The 20,571-nt window shown below is 38.1% G+C and overlaps 1 protein-coding gene across 2 annotated transcripts in view; it reads right to left on the minus strand.

The window, feature by feature from the left end:
• INTS10 (integrator complex subunit 10) overlaps window positions 1-20,571 on the minus strand; it is an 89,937-nt gene that overhangs the window by 36,341 nt on the left and 33,025 nt on the right. For both annotated transcript variants that reach the window (XM_053703203.1, XM_053703204.1), the window contains exons 7-9: window positions 13,068-13,239; window positions 11,615-11,784; window positions 9,130-9,263 (exon numbers count right to left, since the gene is read on the minus strand). In XM_053703203.1, the coding sequence (XP_053559178.1) occupies window positions 9,130-9,263; window positions 11,615-11,784; window positions 13,068-13,239 (476 nt within the window). The remainder of the gene's footprint in view (window positions 1-9,129; window positions 9,264-11,614; window positions 11,785-13,067; window positions 13,240-20,571) is intronic.

Raw genomic sequence — 20,571 nt, forward strand, 5'->3', positions numbered from 1 at the left:
GAATACTGATGTATACCTACTCCAGCTTGCTCCTGCTTGTGTAAAGAGTCTTTTCATATGCAGAGGAAGTAGGGGGGGTGTCTGCTCTTTTTGCTATACAACTACTTTCAGTGGGTGTTCCAGCTAACATTTTCAATAGAGCTAAACTGGGAGCTTCAAAGTAAGTTTTTAAAACGGTTTTATACTGGCTTTTTAGATCAGTATCTGTGCATATTATTATTTATAGTAGTGTCTATCACATGCGGGTTATATGTAAATTGGTGTATACTGTCCCTTTAAGTAGGCTACAAATAGCCTGACTTGACTACATATTACACAGTGATGGCTTAGAGCAATGCACAAACTGATTTACAGTTAGCCCTAATTGGCAACATCAAGGAACATTAGATAAACATACTCCCCATTGCTTTTAAGTTAGTTATTCTTGTTTGCAACAGTATTTTTTAAAATGTTTTAAAGCACCAATTTTGCATGCAGATCTGTCGCGATTTTAATTATGCACATTTATATATATATATATATATATATAACACAAACATCCCTTTAATTAAACAAAATAAATAAATAAAATAAAAACAAACTTGTATTTATGTTAACCTTTTAACGCCGTTATGCCGTTCTATTGCGTCACAATTACACTGGGCTTTAGTGCCGTTCTGACGGAATAGAACGTCATAACCGTTGGCTGTCCTAAAGCCAACTGCGCTTCCATGATGTGATCGCGGTCTAGAGGGCGTGCCCTAGCATCACAGGGACGCACCCCCTGACCCAATCCCATCATTGAAATCTCGCGATCGCGTGCACGATCGCAGGATTTCAATTTGTTTACATCGGAACGTTGTTCCGATGTAGACAGATTAGCCCGCTCATCAAAGGGTTAAAGGATTACTTTCCGTTATAATTTTTAAGCCAAATAAATAACATATTAAAGTTAATAAACATTAATTAAAACCTACTGACCTATATTTTCTCCAAAACGACGTTTCATAACGTTCTAAAAGTTATATCTTTTATTTGCCGATGATGTCACGTTATCCTGCCCACTATTTTCAGCACTGCATGTTCAAAATACTTAAACCAATGAAACTGTGTTTAAAGCGCCATTTTGAAACCTAGGTATTGTAAACGGATTGGTACAGAGCAAAGGATACCCGCAGAGTGGGTTTGGAAAACAATTAAATTTGCAGACAAGATTTCTGATATACGGTAGAGATATGTTAATGAAATGCTATTGATAAAAAGCGTATTTGGGGTAGTTAGTTAGTAACAGGCATAGAAAATATTTACTTACAGTGGCCCTTTAATAAACATCAAGGAAACATTTATAAACTCCTCAAACCAGCTATCCATAAAGTGGATGTGGAGGTAGAGATAATCAGACCTACATGTGGGATAAACAGGTGAGAGTGTGAGCGTGTGCATTCAGTTGCGTCACCGGGGTACATGTATGCAACAGTTATGGTCAGTATTCCCTCTAAGGCCAGTTTTGTGAGCGACCCAGAAGTGAAACAGTTAATAAGGGAACCACACCTTTCAGTCTGCATTGTGTACTGTTTGCTTTTTTTTTTTTTTTTTTTTGGAAAAAAGAAGTTTATTAATATTCTATATCAGATACAGAAAAAAGAAAAAAACAGAAAATTGTTTCAACAGAACAAATCCAGCAAAATATCATACATATTTATCTACATATGTACTACATTAGTTCCATCAGTTCAGATTCTAACATATGGTGTATTTGTCTTGATATAGTATCATAATTTACCACCCAGGATATATTAATAATCCCATCTCTCCTTTCCACTTTTAACTTTCAGCAAGAAACACAAAAGAAACGGAAAAAAAAACAAAAAAACTCATTTTTAACCACAGGAGCAGATAATTACACTTCTCAGATATTTCTATATGGAGTGCATAATATTCACCATAACACTTATCCAGCCAGGTTTACTCAGCCAACAACACAAAAAAAAAGAAAAAAAAAGACAAAACAGTAAATATTCCCTCCCCCTCCTCTCCTCTCCCCCCCCCCCCGAGCCCTCCCAGCCCTCCCCCCACTCCCCTGATATAAGTCAATTATCCTACTCAAATAGCCATTCTCCTCTAAGTCTACAATTTTCTATGTACACTGTATTTTCAAAGTTTTTAATTATTCGTTTTTGTTCTTCTAGGTCTTGGGTTTTAACCCACTTTCCCCATTTATCAAAAAAGCGGGTAATATTAGTTTCAATATGAAACAAGGTATCTTGAAGTTCTATCAGAAATTGATGATGAATATTTTCCCTTATCATCGTTAGAGTTGGGGGTTTAGCATTCTTCCACCCTTTTAATATCAGATTCCTCCCTATTAAGATTACTAGTGTTATAAATTTTCTTATCAATAAATGTTCTTTCTTATAGTGGAAAAAAATAACCTGATCTGCTTGTAAAGTAATTTGGGTCTCATATATCTTGCCTAACCAGTAGTTTACTTTCCCCCAGAGTCTTTGTATTTTTGGACATAGCCAGAAACTATGTAACAAATTCGTACTTTGTTGTCTACATTTTATACATAGTATTCCCTCTCCAGTCCCACCCCACTTAGCAATTTTCTCAGGTGTAATATATACCATCCACATTAACTTGATATGTTGCTCCCGCATAGGAATAGCTAGCGATGCCTCTTCTACCCTTTCTACACTTTTCAGTATTATTTGTGTGCTAAGATTCTTAAAAAATACATCTCTCCATTTTCCAACCCCTGCCTCTATATGCTGTTTATGATTTCTATTATTTATTAGATTATAGAGGAGTGAAATAGAGTATTTACCTTGTTTGATGAGATTAATAACCGGGATTAGTGCTGTAAGCTCCCAGTTGTTCCCTTGTAGTCAAATTAATTTCAAGCAGTAGTGTCTGATTTGTAAAAAAGGGAAGAAATGTCTGTCTGACAAAAGGTATCTATTCCTAATTACTTCAAACTCTTCAACCTTCACTACATCTTGACTAGTTTTAACTAGTTGAATAAGTTTAGATAGCCCCTTCTCTCTCCAATTTGCAAAGATTCCCAAAAGGAGACCCTGTTTAACCCCTGGATTTCCCTCAATAGACAAGAATTTAGTTGCAAAGGGTTTTAAACCTAAAAGTTTGCATGTCCTATGCCATGCCACTATTGTGTCTTTGAAGAAATCTAGTTTTTTAACATACAATGGGAGGTTTTTAATTTCTAAATGAAGAATATTTTTTAAGTATAGAGGTTTTATCAGACCATTTTCTATGTCTAGAAGGGAGAAATGATTACTCTCCAAGAGCCAATCTAAAGCGATCTTCGTAACCGCCACTAGATTATATATTTCTATGTTGGGGAGTCCCAAGCCTAAAAATTCTTTTTTAAGTACTAATTTTTGATAGCTTATCCTGGGCTTCTTACCCATCCATATATACTCTTTGATCGCAGAATTAATTATTTTGATCTCCTGTTTTTTAATTAAAAAAGGTATATTCTGAAAAAGATATAATAGCCTTGGCAGTGCGATCATTTTAAGCAGATTTATTTTGCCAGAAATAGAAAGTGGGAGAGAGGCCCATCTTTTAAGGGTTTCAGAAAATTGCCTCACGCCGTTACTAATATTTAAAGAATACCACTCCATGGGGTTGCTAGAGATCTTAATCCCCAGGTATGTGATATGTTTACTCACTTCCCTGAAGATCTTATTTTCTGATGTCTGATTTTTTTGAAGCCATAGAACTTCAGATTTGTTTCTGTTAATACTATAACCTGAGAAGGAGCCATAATTATCTATAATTCGACAAATTTGATTAAAACTTTCACAAGACTTTCTAGAAAATACCAAAAGATCATCAGCATATACAGCTAGTTGAACATTCTTACCTCCTACCTCTATCCCTTGTATATTGTTCCTCAGGGCAATCAATAAAGGTTCTAGAGCGAGATTAAAAATTAGGGGGGACAAGGGGCACCCCTGTCTTGTCCCTCTCAAAAGAGAAAAATAAGGTGTTTTATTATTATTTATAACAATTGATGCCCTGGACTCCCTATACAACATCTCAATTGTATTAAGGCAATTACCTTCATACCCAAATTTTTTGAGGGAAGTAATAAGGTGGTCCCATGTAACAGAATCGAAGGCCTTACTTGCATCTAATGATACTATCGCAATATCTTCTTTACTTATTTTCTTATTGTATTTATTGTTATACCAATGATCTATAAATGTTAAAAAGACCTTCCTCAAATTAGTATTTGAGGATCTTCCCTTCATAAATCCTGTTTGATCAGAATGTATTATAGTATCAAGTGAAGCCTGTATCCTTTTAGCTAATACACTGGTTAATATCTTGTAGTCAATATTCAAAAGTGAAATGGGCCTATAAGAATCGATTGACTGTGGATCTTTTCCTGGTTTAGATATTACAATTATTGTGGATTCATTAAAATCTGCTAGCGGTTTCAGCTGACCATTCCAAAATTTATTCAACAAGATAGTTAACGTTGGAGTTATTTCGTCATTCAGAATCTTATAAAACTCAGATGGCATACCGTCTGGGCCTGCTGCTTTATTATTCGCCATTGCTTTAATTGTCTGACATTTCTTTTTCTGTAATGGGTTCATTAATACTTATTAACTGATTACTCTCTAACCGTGGATTTGTTAATGAAGCCCAAAATTTTTCCTTCCTATCTAGATTTATAGGTTGTGTTGAATACAATTCTGTAAAATGCTCAAGAAATACTTTTTGTATGTCTTCGGTATTTGTCCAAGTTTGGTCTTTATCTTTAATTTTAGTTATAACATTTTTAGTCTTGTGATTTTTATCTATGCCGGCTAGGAAGCTGCCTACCTTATTCCCATATCTGTAAAATTGTGTACAAGATTTTATATTCTTGTTGATTTCATTTTGCAATAAATAATTATCTCTATTTTTTTTAGCCTGTATATATTTCTGCCAATTGGCCGTATTTTTTTCCTGAATGTAGTTAGAGTATTTATTAATTAAACAATTAGTTACCTGTTGTCTGTATAAGTTCATTTTTTTTTTATCGTATTAGGTATGTTGTAATCTCGCCTCTAAGCACCGCTTTCGCGGCATTCCAAAATATATGGGTTTTATATAGAAAGCCTTCATTAAAGCGTTTATAATCAGCCCACTTCTCTTTTAGAAATTTTATAAATTTGGTGTTTTTTATCAGATATTTCGGGGGAAAAAATTGATTGATCTTCCTATCCTTGCACTTGGGATTCAATGTAATTACAATAGGGGCATGATCTGAAATTGTTATCTTATCTATATACGTTTCTTGAACAGCAGCAGATAATTTCTCTGAGACAAGAAAATAGTCTATCCTAGATAAGGTTTTTTTAGATTTTGAACAACATGTATACTCCCTGTCTTCTGGATGCATGATTCTATAGCTGTCTAAAATTTTTAGATCTTGTTGGAATTTCTTTATTATATTAGATTCTCTCTTTCTCCTGGCTATTATCGTTTTATCCAATATCTTCCCCCCTGTTTGAGCTGTACTATCTCTACATCTATCCAATATACTATTTGGGGCAATATTAAAATCCCCTCCTATGATTAGCATATTGCCAGGGTATTTAAGTAGTTTATCCCTCAATATCTGCCAAAACCCTATATCTTCCTCATTTGGGCCGTATACATTACATATAACAAAAAAATTTTCCCCCGTTATCACTTCCATTATAATATACCTGCCTTCCTCATCACGAGTTAAGTTATCTATTTTATATTCTAAACATTTGCTAAATAAGATAGCTACTCCTTTCTTCCTTTGATATCCTGGGGTGTATATGACTTCTTTAACCCAACCTCCTTTTAATTTAGCTGCCTCTTCTCCCTTCAAGTGTGTTTCCTGTAATAGTAGTATTTGGGTTCCCAATTTCTTTGCATATCTTAAGATGGCTTTACGTTTGATGGGTGATGTAATCCCATCTACATTCCACGATACAATTTTGAGACTCATTTTACCAATTGCTTAAGACAAGAAAAGAGAGGATACTTTGGGGGAGGAGAGGGGAGGGGGGAGAACCCACATTGAGGAGAAGGAGAAGAGGAGGGGGAAGAGGAGAAAGGAAAAAAAAAGGGAGTAATCCCACCGTAAACCCCATACTTTAATTCTATACATTTGAATTTTTCTAAAAACATAACATTGGCTGCGACACTCCAATAAAAACATACGGTCAGGCTATTTAAGCTTATAGCCATTACTACAATGTGATAACCTATCATAAGTCTTCCTACTTCCCCAAGCTATCTCTATGATTTTCTAAAAACTTATTAGCTTCATTACTTTCAGTAAAAATTTTATTTCCTTCCTTGGTTTGGATGCTGAGTCTAGCTGGGTACAGAAGTCTGGCTCGATATCCCTCCTGAATTAATTTCGTGCAAATTGGGGCTAACATGCGCCTTTTATTTGATGTTTCATATGAAAAATCATTAAACAGTAAGATTTTTTTTCCTTTATAATTAATTTCACCATTTGCTTTTCTGTAATAATTTGGATCTTTCCTTGGAAATTCAATAATTTCATAATGATCGGTCTGCTCCCTTTATTTCTCCCTTCCTCATTCCTCTCTGGGCCTATTCTATGAATTCGTTCAATCACTATATCCTGGTCTTCTGCTCTAATATTTAATAGTCCCATTAACTCTACCTCCACAAATCTTTTAAGATCTTTTTCTTGTATTTCTTCCGTTAGGCCAATAAGGCGTAGATTATTTCTCCTGGCCCTATTTTCTATGTCCTCCATTTTATTTTTCATACTTTCAATCTGAGTGGACATAGTATGAAAAGCCTGTTCCCTCTGTATAGCCCCGTCTTCAATGTCTGAGATTCTTTGTTCTACATAGGTTAGTCTGGTTGCAAACTGCTTGATCTCCAATGTTAGTGTGTACTGTTTGCTAATTGCTCTGATTAACTGTTTCACTGCTGAGCCGCTGACAAAACTATCCTTAGAGGGAACACTGGTCATGGTGTATTTATGTGGTATGTTTACTGCAGCAAAACCCATCTCTCTGGCAGGTTTTCCGGGTGAACCCTGCAGTGGCTGGAGTACTCAATGCAATCTCAATGTAATATCCAGCGCCGCAAAACCTATTACAAGTAGGGATGCACCGAAATTTCGGCCGCAGAAAGTTTCGGCCGAAAATGGCATTTTTGGCTATTTCGTTTTTCGTTTTTTTTGCCTATTATTTTCGGAAAAATTATTGTGTAGCATGTTTCAAATTTGATGCTAGCCTAGAGCTGCTGTTTAAGTTCATTACTTGACTTACTGTTCTGCATATAATGAGTTTTCTAGGACTATACTTTATTTGGATAATTGGTAAAAACAAACCTGTTAAATATGATTCTGTTACATAGAACTAAATGAAGAATAATACAGTATATTGATATTTATAATTGTTTTAAAGTAGGGATGCACCAAAATTTTGGTTCCAGAAACATTTTGGCCGAAAATGGCATTTTTTGCCTGTTTTTTTTTTTCTTGGTAAAATTATTGTGTAGCATATTATTGTTTTAAGATCTTTTTGTCCAAATTTTAGTGTGTTACTTTCAATAAAAGTGTGGGCTTTTTTATTGGCTCTAATTATGCAAAAATAAATAAATAAATTTGAAAAAATACATTTTCGGTATCAGTTTCGGTTTTCGGCCAAGTGCATCCCGGATTTTCGGATTCGGTTTCGGTCCAGAATTTCCATTTCGGTGCATCACTAATTACAAGCATGTTTTCCTACTTTAACCTTGCATTAGTCATAGGACTTATTGCATAGTTTGCTGCAGCAATACAAAACATACTGCTACAATAGGCTGGATAGTGACAAAAATAAAAAGAAGAAACCGAAAAAAAAACAACAACAAATTAAATTTTTCCTGCACCATTTTATGTAGCTGCATCTTATATGTCAAAAATATGGTAATAGCAAGCTGCTAAACACCTATAACCCCATGAAAGGGTCTTGTTGTTTGCATTAAATAATAACAGTGAGTATTCATTGATATAAGTTATCTCAGTCCTTAATTTCTCAGTGGGAATCAGTGAAATAATTGCTGATGTCAAACTGAAATTAAAAGGGCCATCATATAGTAAAAAGTGACTTGCTCTAATTTGTTAGAGTATGTAATGTTAAGACTATCGACCCTATAATACTGTGTGTTTAACCTCCGCAAAGTGGTTAAACAGAAAAGGTGCCGCTCAGGAACCACAGAGCACTGCTGGTCGTAAGCAGAACCTGTTAAGGATGTGCATTCGGATCTTTCGTGAGGATCTGAATAAAGATATAAGCAGCGGCTTGTGCCCTTTGGATATTTTCGTAGCCATATTGATTACTGTATAAGATCCCCACACATCCAGATATTAGAGTGGAGATATTTTACAAGAATCAATCCGGCTACAAAAATATCTGAACGGCATAAGCCGCTTACTTCAGCATTCGGATCCTCACGAAAGATCTGAATGCGCATCCCTAGAACCCGTTGTAGATCCAATCAGCAGTGCTAGTCGCACAACTCAGATGTGCAACTAGAGCTGCTGAATGGATCAGAGGCAGGACCAAAGGGGTACTTCTACTGTGTGTTTAACTCCTTTGTGGGGAGTCGATAGTTTTAAAATGACAAAACAAATTAGCGAATGTAATTTTTTTTACTATTATGGCACAGAACTAGCAAAATATGCAGGATAAACTTCTTTGCTGGCTTTTAGTGATATTTTTGCTCATTCTACATACAAGGCAGGAATGAAATAAAAATTACAATTTGGTCAATAAATGGAAAAATTATTGTAAGGATTAACTAACCTTTGCTAAAAATTGGTAACAATATTCCAGGTTCCAGACATTTAATATAACAACTTATCTTACAAGATTGAACTACAACAGTGCATACTTCAGCATATGCCCCCTGTGAGTGGCATAGAGGGAAAAAAAGTATGATTTTAATTCAAATAGGATAAACAGCTGAGTTATTTGCATTATTCTGGTTTTGAAAATTACTGAACAGTAATTGAATATTGTTTTGTCTTCATTTCTATATATAATTAAACCCACTTTTCCCTTTTAAAAAAACCCAGGCTATTCTTAATTAAATAAAAAGAAAGAAAAAGGGAAACACTACCATTGTTTTTTCTCTGGTCTCTGCAAGCTTCCTTCTTTTGTGAATGTGTTTGCCGGTATTAAGTTCAACCTCACTGTAGACATTTGATACATCTTCCAAAAGAATAATCGGTACTTGGTTTGGAGTGTTTGGACCTTAATTGAGGGGGGGTGGGGGGGGAAGTATTAGAGAAAGGCAACTTCAGATAAACCGTTATGTATCATACAAATAGTGCAAAACCATTATTTACGTATATAACTCGTTTCTTCCTGTAGACTCTGGAGCATGGAACATATCTAGATATATAGTTTCTAGACTCAAAATTGAGTTTGTCATTTACAGATATTTACCATTTTAACAAAAAAAGGATTAATGATAATAAACTGCTCAGTATTAATATTTCTGATAAACAATCACTCCAAAATGTTTATTAACCCCTTCACGCAGTTAAGACGTTCCATGCTGTCATAATAGCACTGGGCTCTAACACCGTTAGGACGGCATGGAACGTCCTACCATATATGGAGTCCTGCAGCTTCCCCCTTTCACGAAGGCAAGGATGGGCCTGGGCGGACTGCCTAGCCTTGAAATCACGTGATTGCATCAACGATTGCATGATTTCATTTTTACTTTGTTCCGATGTGAACAGAGGAGCTAAAACTAAAGGGACAAGATGATTTCTAACCAATAATTATTAGGTACTTTTATACAGATATTTGAAGGGACCCAAAATTGTTCTTTCATTAGTCAGATAAAGCATGCAACTTTAAACAACTTTCTAATTTACTTCTATTATCAAATTGTCTTCATTCCCTTGGTATCTTTTGTGGTGAAGCAGGGATGTAAAGCTCAGGAGCATGCAATGTGTCTAGAGCAATATACGGCTGCCGTTTTGCAAGAATGTTATCCATTTGCAAGAGCACTAGCATTCCTGCCATGTAGTGCGCCGGACACCTGCTTAGGTATCTTGTGAACAACGAATACCATGGGGACAAAGCAAATTTGATAATAGAAGCAAATTGGAAACTTTCTGTAATATTGTATGCTCTGCCTGAATCACAAAAGAACATGTTTGGGTTTCATATCCCATATATAAAAAAGCCAACTGTTCTACGGTTATTTATAACTTAAAAATCCTTTGATTGTCTATATCGGGGTTGGTATTTTTAATTGGAAATTAGATTATTATTATATACGCATTGCTTTAACTGCCCCTGAGGAGTCTGCCATTGTAAACTAACACAATTCAATAAAGCAAACGGGGACTATAGGAATAATGTATATATATTTTTTAAATGACCCTATTTGAGTAATAAGAATTATTTCAAAGATAAATGTCCTCTTATCCGACATCATCTTATTTTGTACCCCAGCACTTCTCTTATACATTCTCTCTTCTTCCTAATGACTTTAGCTTACTAAATAGGAAATACTTCAAGAAAGAAGAAAGAGAATTGTGTCCAAAGACAAAGGGAAGTGACAAAGCAAACTTTTTTGTGTGACTAATCATAAAATTCAGAAGAAGACTGATTTAATGGTAATGTAAATATTGTGTACTCATATCACAGTGTCATACAATTTATACTGATGGCATAATAGACAACTGCTATTAAAGGGACATTTGATACACCTTCCTCTAATTATGGGTGCCAACATTTTGGAATCTAGGTTACACTGCAGGTAACTGAAGGACACTGGAATGTAGGCTTTCAGAGCTGGATTGATTCTGGTGCAAGATTTACAACATAAAGCTTTGCACAGATCTTACCGTAGTGATCTTGCACCACAATCAAAGCTGCTCCGAAAAGAGCAGAATATCTCTGACTTCCGCATTGGATCCTAACAAAGAATCCAAATGCACCAGCCTACTGGAATGGATTGAGCGACAGATTTCAACATGGCGGCACCCCAGCAGGAGGGAAGCGGGGAATAACCTCAATACTATACTTTTAAGGCACAGGTGGGAGAACACTCCTCTTCTAAGTTGGAGGAAGACTCAGTTGCAAACCTTTTTACCAAAATCTGTTCAGAAAAATAAAATGTTATTGAACGTGTGCAGAAAAGACCACAATGCTACTTTCAAACAAACCAGAAAACCATCCTTAAACCCTTTAAAAGAGAAGGTTGTATCCAATGGCCAAAAGCAATGTTTATATAAAAGCCTAACAAAAAACATGACTTTGGAGAATGTTGATGTGGACAGACTTTACATAGCTTGGGTAACCTTTATAACTAACAGGATATGTTATAATATTGCAAATATTACACCGTCCCCCAACTGGCTATTCCATAAATCCACCCAGCTAGCAACATTTTCTGTGGAGAATTTCTGTATCTTTTGTATACCCTTTAAAGGGTGTTCCTGCAGCAGCCAGAGTATATTGTCCCCTTTATAATCCCATTTTCCCTGTCTCCCATACACATAATAAAAAGTGGTTTGCCCAATGTGCAAAATTAAAAAGGGCACGAATACACATTTTGCTATCCCTCTTGGAGTTGTACAAACCTTGGAAAAGTGATGGTTGAATGTTGCTGATGTACTGGACAACATTCTTAAAGAATACAAGAGCAGTAGAATAGACAACTTGATTTTTATATTTAGCATGGGCTTCATTTTCAAAGTTGCTGATATACCGGCAGAGATCTTTCATTCGGTGCAAAAGGTCATTAAAACCACTGGAGGGGGGAAAAAACACATTAAAAAATAAACATTTATGAAAACACTGAAATAAAAATATATTTAAAACAAAAAAAAGAAGAAAGAAATGTATTTTCTGTAATTAGAAACTTCATAAAGCTATACAATTGCAGTTAGAAATAGACAAATTCACGTGAAACTACTCCAACCAACAATGTTAGTTAAATACACAGTAGTCTCCAAAGTCGATAATAGATCATGTAATTTAGTTTTTGCTATAACAGGCCTTTAAACCCCAGAATCAATCAAGTTTAAAGTGAAGGAAAACCTTGGTGAATGAAAGCCCGTTTTTTTAAAAATACTATTAAAAACAGGGGCACTTTTATTCATCAAAGTTTACAAAGCAGCCGTTTTGATTAAAAACTTACCTTTTTTCTTTGCACAGCCAGAGCAGCTTCCCCCTCCTGGATATCCTCTCTTCACACGTCAGCAATGACTAATCCGGCTTCCTCCAATCACAGCATGGCCTCAGGCAATGACTACCCTGGGGGGAAAGCTGTGATTGGAGGAAGCCGGATTAGTCATTGCTGACGTGTGAAGAGAGGATTTCCAGGAGGGGGAAGCTGCTCTGGCTGTGCAAAGAAGAGAGGTAAGTTTTTAATCAAAACGGCTGCTTTGTAAACTTTGATGAATGAAAGTGCCCCTGTTTTTAATAGTATTTTTAAAAAATGGGCTTTCATTCATCAAAGTTTACCTTCACTTTAATTAGTTGGATTGTTACACAAGCAAAGATACATAAATCTTGGCTGGAATGCTGTGTTGGAAACTGCTTCTTTTTTTTTTTTTTTTAATCTAATACTCACTTATATAAATACAGTATACAACTATACCACTGGTTTTCAAACCTGTCCTCAGACCTCCCTAACAGGCCAGGTTTTCAGGATTACCTTTGATGAGAGCAGGTAAAATAACCATTGTTACTAATCAGCTGATTATTTCACCTGTGCTCCAGTTCAGATATCCACAAAATATGGCCTGTTAGGGAGGTCTGAGAAAATGGTTTGAAAACCAGTGAACTATACTGTCCTCACATATACCAATGTAATCAGTACATTGCAAACAGTGGTGCGAGGAACGAAAACTAACAAAATGAGACTACAGAAAGCTGAATAAACGTTTGCAGAACAAATTGATTTTTTCATTAAAAAAAAACAAAAAAACAAAGCTTATATAAATGTTTACCACATGACACGGGGTTATTATGCAGTCTCTGTTGCACACAGGTTTATTAAGGAAAGTTAGTTTGTGGTAACTGACTCACCGTGTTCCCTTGTCCATCTGCCATTCACACCTCATGCCAACAACTGACAGAATCTTAATTAGTCTTTCCCAAGGGTCTAATATCTGAGACGATTTTTCAGTCAGCCCTTCAATAATGTATTTTTGAGAACTACGTTTTGATGGTGAAAGAATGTCAGACGTGTCCGGTGTATCTGAAAAAAAAAACATTATTTCTACTTTGTGGAAACATAATGAAAACCCCCCCCCACAAAACATAATAAATTAGCAAGGTCTACTTAAAGTTATATTAGTAGGACACTCACGTTAACACAATTGTTTCAGGCATTCCATTAAAGAGACAATAAAAGTAAAAATTAAAGGACCAGTAAATTCATTAGATTTGCATAATCAACAAATGCATGAAAAAGAAGACAATGCAATAGCACTTAGTCTGAACTTGTTACATGTGACAGCCATCAGCCAATGAGAAATGCATAAACATATATTTTGTGAATTCTTGCACATGCTCAGTAGGAGCCGGTGACTCAAAAAGTTTAAAAATATTAAAAGACTGTGCACATTTTGTCAATGGAAGTAAATTGGAGAGTTGTTTACAATTGCATGTTCAATCTGAATCATAAAAGTATCATTTTGAATTGAGTGTCCCTTTAAACTTTCATGATTCAGATAGCACATGCAATTTTAACCCCTTAAGGAATGCAACATGGCCAGCAGGAAGGAGGGAGGGTATAATAGTGAGGTCACTGCGCTCGTTAGTATACCCAAGAAAACCCTTAACGACCAGTGACGTACAGGGTACGACGAGGTCGTTAAGGGGTTGAACAACTTTCCATTTTACTTCTATTACATCATTTTCTTTGTTCTTTTGGTATCCTTTGTTGAAAAGCATGCCTAGGTAGACTCAGGAGCAGCACAGCACTACTGGGAGATACCTGCTGATTGGTTAAATGCTACTGATGTACTGGAAAACATTCTTAAAGAATACAAGAGTAGTGGAATAGACAACTTGTTTTTATATTTAGCATGGGCTTCATTTTCAAACTCCCAGTAGTGCATTGCTGCACCTTCAACAAAGGATACCAAGAGAATGAAGTAAATTTGATAACAGATATAAATAGTAAATTTTTTTAAAATTTCATGAAATACAAATTTGGGGTTTCATGTCCTTGTAATACAAACAAAAATAGATAAGTCATAAAATGTAGACAGCTCATGTTTCTCTAGAAAATCCTTTTAAGAATGATAAAACATAATTTATGCTTACCTGATAAATGTATTTCTCTTGTGGTGTATCCAGTCCACGGATCATCCATTACTTGTGGGATATTCTCCTTCCCAACAGGAAGCTGCAAGAGGATAACCCACAGCAGAGCTGTTTATATAGCTCCTCCCCTTAACTGCCAACTCCAGTCATTCGACCGAAGACAAACAAGAGAAAGGAGAAACCATAGGGTGCAGTGGTGACTGTAGTTTAAAAATAAAACATACCTGCCTTAAAATGACAGGGCGGGCCGTGTACTGGATACACCACAAGAGAAATAAATTTATCAGGTAAGCATAAATTATGTTTTCTCTTGTAAGGTGTATCCAGTCCACGGATCATCCATTACTTGTGGGATACCAATACCAAAGCTAAAGTACACGGATGAAGGGAGGGACAAGGCAGGAACTTAAACGGAAGGTACCACTGCCTGTAAAACCTTTCTCCCAAAAATAGCCTCCGAAGAAGCAAAAGTATCAAATTTATAAAACTTTGAAAAAGTATGAAGCGAAGACCAAGTCGCCGCCTTGCAAATCTGTTCAACAGAAGCCTCATTTTTAAAAGCCCATGTGGAAGCCACAGCTCTAGTAGAATGAGCTGTAATCCTTTCAGGAGGCTGCTGGCCAGCAGTCTCATAAGCTAAGCGTATTATACTTCTTAGCCAAAACGAAAGAGAAGTTGCCAAAGCCTTTTGGCCTCTCCTCTGTCCAGAGTAGACAACAAACAAAGCAGATGTTTGACGAAAATCTTTAGTAGCTTGTAAACAAAACTTTAAAGCACGAACCACGTCAAGATTGTGTAATAGACGTTCCTTCATTGAAGAAGGCTTAGGACACAATGACGGAACAACAATCTCCTGATTGATATTCTTATTAGATACCACCTTAGGTAAAAACCCAGGTTTGGTACGCAAAACTACCTTATCTGCATGGAAGATCAGATAAGGGGAATCACACTGTAAGACAGATAACTCGGAAACTCTACGAGCCGAGGAAATAGCTACCAAAAACAGAACTTTCCAAGATAAAACCTTGATATCTATGGAATGAAGAGGTTCAAACGGAATCCCTTGGAGAACTTTAAGAACCAAATTTAAACTCCATGGCGGAGCAACTGGTTTAAACACAGGCTTGATTCTAACTAAAGCCTGACAAAATGCCTGAACGTCTGGAATATCCGCCAGACGCTTGTGCAAAAGAATAGACAGAGCAGAAATCTGTCCCTTTAAAGAACTAGCTGACAATCCCTTTACTAATCCTTCTTGGAGAAAAGATAATATCCTGGGAATCCTGACTTTACTCCATGAGTAACCCTTGGATTCACACCAATAAAGATATTTACGCCATATCTTATGATAGATTTTCCTGGTGACAGGCTTCCGTGCCTGAATTAAGGTATCAATGACTGACTCAGAGAAGCCACGCTTTGATAAAATCAAGCGTTCAATCTCCAGGCAGTCAGTCTCAGAGAAATTAGATTTGGATGGTTAAAAGGACCCTGAAGTAGAAGGTCCTGTCTCAGAGTTAGAGTCCATGGTGGAAGAGATGACATGTCCACTAGATCTGCATACCAAGTCCTGCGCGGCCACGCAGGCGCTATCAAAATCACCTATGCTCTCTCCTGCTTGATTTTGGCAATCAGACGAGGGAGCAGAGGAAATGGTGGAAAACACATAAGCCAGGTTGAAGGACCAAGGCGCTGCTAGAGCATCTATCAGCGTTGCCTTGGGATCCCTGGACCTGGATCCGTAACAAGGAAGTTTGGCGTTCTGGCGAGACGCCATGAGATCCAGTTCTGGTTCGCCCCAACGTTGAACAAATTGTGCAAACACATCCGGATGGAGTTCCCACTCCCCCGGATGAAAAGTCTGTCGACTTAAAAAATCCGCCTCCCAGTTCTCTACACCTGGGATATGGATAGCTGATAGGTGGCAAGAGTGAAACTCTGCCCAACGAATTATCTTTGAAACTTCCAACATCGCTAGGGAACTCCTTGTTCCCCCTTGATGGTTGATGTAAGCCACAGTCGTGATGTTGTCCGACTGAAATCTGATGAACCTCATTGTCGCTAGCTGAGGCCAAGCTTGAAGAGCATTGAATATCGCTCTTAATTCCAGAATGTTTATTGGGAGGAGGATCTCCTCCTGAGTCCACGATCCCTGAGCCTTCAGGGAGTTCCAGACTGCCCCCCAGCCTAGAAGGCTGGCATTTGTCGTTACTATTGTCGAATCTGGCCTGCGAAAGGTCATACCTTTGGACAGATGGACCTGAGATAGCCACCAGAGAAGAGAATCCCTGGTCTCTTGATCCAGATTTAGTAGAGGGGACAAATCTGTGTAATCCCCATTCCACTGACTGAGCATGCAGAGTTGCAGCGGTCTGAGATGTAGGCGGGCAAAAGGCACTATGTCCATTGCCGCTACCATTAAGCCGATTACTTCCATACACTGAGCCACCGAAGGGCGAGAAGTAGAATAAAGAACACAGCAAGAATTTAGAAGTTTTGATAACCTGGTCTCTGTCAGGTAAATCCTCATTTCTACAGAATCTATCAGAGTTCCCAGAAAGGAAACTCTTGTGAGAGGGGATAGAGAACTCTTCTCTTCGTTCACTTTCCACCCGTGCGACCTCAGAAATGCCAGAACTATGTCCGTATGAGACTTGGCAATTTGGAAATTTGACGCCTGTATCAGAATGTCGTCTAAATAAGGGGCTACTGCTATGCCCCGCGGCCTTAGGACCGCCAGAAGTGACCCCAGAACCTTCGTAAAGATTCTTGGAGCTGTAGCTAACCCAAAGGGAAGAGCTACAAACTGGTAATGCCTGTCCAGGAAGGCAAACCTGAGAAACCGATGATGATCTTTGTGTATCGGAATGTGAAGATAAGCATCCTTAAAATCCACTGTAGTCATGTATTGACCCTCGTGGATCATAGGTAGGATGGTACGAATAGTCTCCATCTTGAATGATGGAACCCTGAGAAATTTTCCCTCTTTTTTGGGAACCACAAACAGATTTGAATAGAATCCTTGTCCCTGTTCCTTCTTTGGAACTGGGTGGATCACTGCCATAACTAGGTCTTGAACACAATGTAAGAATGCCTCTCTTTTTATCTGGTTTGCAGATAATTGTGAAAGGTGAAATCTCCCTTTTGGAGGGGAAGCTTTGAAGTCCAGAAGATATCCCTGGGATACAATTTCCAACGCCCAGGGATCCTGGACATCTCTTGCCCAAGCCTGGGCAAAGAGAGAAAGTCTGCCCCCTACTAGATCCATTACCAGATCGGGGGCCAATCCTTCATGCTGTTTCAGAGGCAGCAGCAGGTTTTTTGGCCTGCTTACCTTTGTTCCAAGCCTGGTTAGGTCTCCAGACCGACTTGGACTGGGCAAAAGTTCCCTCTTGTTTTGTATTAGAAGAAGTTGATGCCGCGCTCGTCTTAAAGTTTCGAAAGGCACGGAAATTAGTCTGTTTGGCCCTTGATTTATTAGACCTGTCCTGAGGGAGGGCATGACCTTTTCCTCCCGTAACATCAGAAATGATCTCCTTCAAACCAGGCCCGAATAGTGTCTGCCCCTTGAAGGGAATATTAAGAAGCTTAGACTTTGAAGTGACGTCAGCTGACCATGATTTAAGCCATAGCGCCCTACGCGCCTGAATAGCAAAACCAGAATTCTTAGCCGTTAGTTTAGTCAAATGAACAATGGCATCAGAAACAAATGAATTGGCTAGCTTAAGTGCTCTAAGCTTGTCAAGTATATCGTCCAATGGGGTCTCTACCTGTAAAGCCTCTTCCAGAGACTCAAACCAGAAGGCCGCTGCAGCAGTGACTGGGGCAATGCATGCTAGAGGCTGCAGAATAAAACCTTGTTGAGTAAACATTTTCTTAAGGTAACCCTCTAACTTTTTGTCCATTGGATCCAAGAAAGCACAACTGTCCTCGACAGGGATAGTAGTACGCTTAGCTAGGGTAGAAACTGCTCCCTCCACCTGAGGGACCTTTTGCCATAAGTCCCGTGTGGCGGCATCTATTGGAAAAAATTTCTTAAAAATAGGCAACGGTACACCTGGTCTATCCCATTCCTTAGTAATAATTTTTGAAAACCTTTTAGGTATTGGAAAAACATCAGAGAAAACAGGCACTGCATAGTATTTATCCAATCTGCACAATTTCTCTGGCACTGCAATGGCGTCGCAGTCATTCAGAGTAGCTAAAACCTCCCTGAGTAACAAGCGGAGGTGTTCAAGCTTAAATTTAAATGTTGCCATATCAGAATCAGGTTGCATCATCTTCCCTGAGTCAGACACATCACCCACAGAAAGAAGCTCTCCTTCCTCAGCTTCTGCATATTGTGAGGGGGTATCAGACATAGCTACTGAAGCGTCAGAGTGCTCTGTATTTCTTCTAACCCCAGAGCTGTCTCGCTTTCCTCGTAACCCAGGTAGTCTGGATAATACCGCTGACAGTGTATTATCCATGACTGCCGCCATGTCTTGTAAAGTAAACGCCATGGGCGCGCTAGATGTACCTGGCGCCTCTTGAGCGTGAGTCCCTTGAGCGGGAGTCAAAGGCTCTGACACGTGGGGTGAGTTAGTCGGCATAACTTCCCCCTTGTCAGATTCCTCTGGTGATAAATTTTTTAAAGACAGAATATGATCTTTATTACTTAAAGTGAAATCAGTACATTTGGTACACATTCTAAGAGGGGGTTCCACCATGGCTTCTAAACATAATGAACAAGGAGTTTCCTCTATGTCAGACATGTTTAAACAGACTAGCAATGAGACCAGCAAGCTTGGAAAACACTTTGCAAAAAGTTAACAAGCAAAAAATAAAAACGGTACTGTGCCTTTAAGAAAAATAAAAAAGGTCAGAATTTGAAAAAACAGAATTTATGTTTACCTGATAAATTTCTTTCTCCAACGGTGTGTCCGGTCCACGGCGTCATCCTTACTTGTGGGATATTCTCTTCCCCAACAGGAAATGGCAAAGAGCCCAGCAAAGCTGGTCACATGATCCCTCCTAGGCTCCGCCTACCCCAGTCATTCGACCGACGTTAAGGAGGAATATTTGCATAGGAGAAACCATATGGTACCGTGGTGACTGTAGTTAAAGAAAATAAATTATCAGACCTGATTAAAAAACCAGGGCGGGCCGTGGACCGGACACACCGTTGGAGAAAGAAATTTATCAGGTAAACATAAATTCTGTTTTCTCCAACATAGGTGTGTCCGGTCCACGGCGTCATCCTTACTTGTGGGAACCAATACCAAAGCTTTAGGACACGGATGAAGGGAGGGAGCAAATCAGGTCACCTAAATGGAAGGCACCACGGCTTGCAAAACCTTTCTCCCAAAAATAGCCTCAGAAGAAGCAAAAGTATCAAACTTGTAAAATTTGGTAAAAGTGTGCAGTGAAGACCAAGTCGCTGCCCTACATATCTGATCAACAGAAGCCTCGTTCTTGAAGGCCCATGTGGAAGCTACAGCCCTAGTGGAATGAGCTGTGATTCTTTCGGGAGGCTGCCGTCCGGCAGTCTCGTAAGCCAATCTGATGATGCTTTTAATCCAAAAAGAGAGAGAGGTAGAAGTTGCTTTTTGACCTCTCCTTTTACCTGAATAAACAACAAACAAGGAAGATGTTTGTCTAAAATCCTTTGTAGCATCTAAATAGAATTTTAGAGCGCGAACAACATCCAAATTGTGCAACAAACGTTCCTTCTTTGAAACTGGTTTTGGACACAGAGAAGGTACGATAATCTCCTGGTTAATGTTTTTGTTAGAAACAACTTTTGGAAGAAAACCAGGTTTAGTACGTAAAACCACCTTATCTGCATGGAACACCAGATAAGGAGGAGAACACTGCAGAGCAGATAATTCTGAGACTCTTCTAGCAGAAGAAATCGCAACTAAAAACAAAACTTTCCAAGATAATAACTTAATATCAACGGAATGTAAGGGTTCAAACGGAACCCCCTGAAGAACTGAAAGAACTAAAGTGAGACTCCAAGGAGGAGTCAAAGGTTTGTAAACAGGCTTGATTCTAACCAGAGCCTGAACAAAGGCTTGAACATCTGGCACAGCTGCCAGCTTTTTGTGAAGTAATACCGACAAGGCAGAAATCTGTCCCTTCAGGGAACTTGCAGATAATCCTTTTTCCAATCCTTCTTGAAGGAAGGATAGAATCCTAGGAATCTTAACCTTGTCCCAAGGGAATCCTTTAGATTCACACCAACAGATATATTTTTTCCAAATTTTGTGGTAAA

This window comes from Bombina bombina, chromosome 2, assembly GCF_027579735.1.
Source record: "Bombina bombina isolate aBomBom1 chromosome 2, aBomBom1.pri, whole genome shotgun sequence".
In the NCBI taxonomy this organism is placed as follows: Eukaryota; Metazoa; Chordata; class Amphibia; order Anura; family Bombinatoridae; genus Bombina; species Bombina bombina.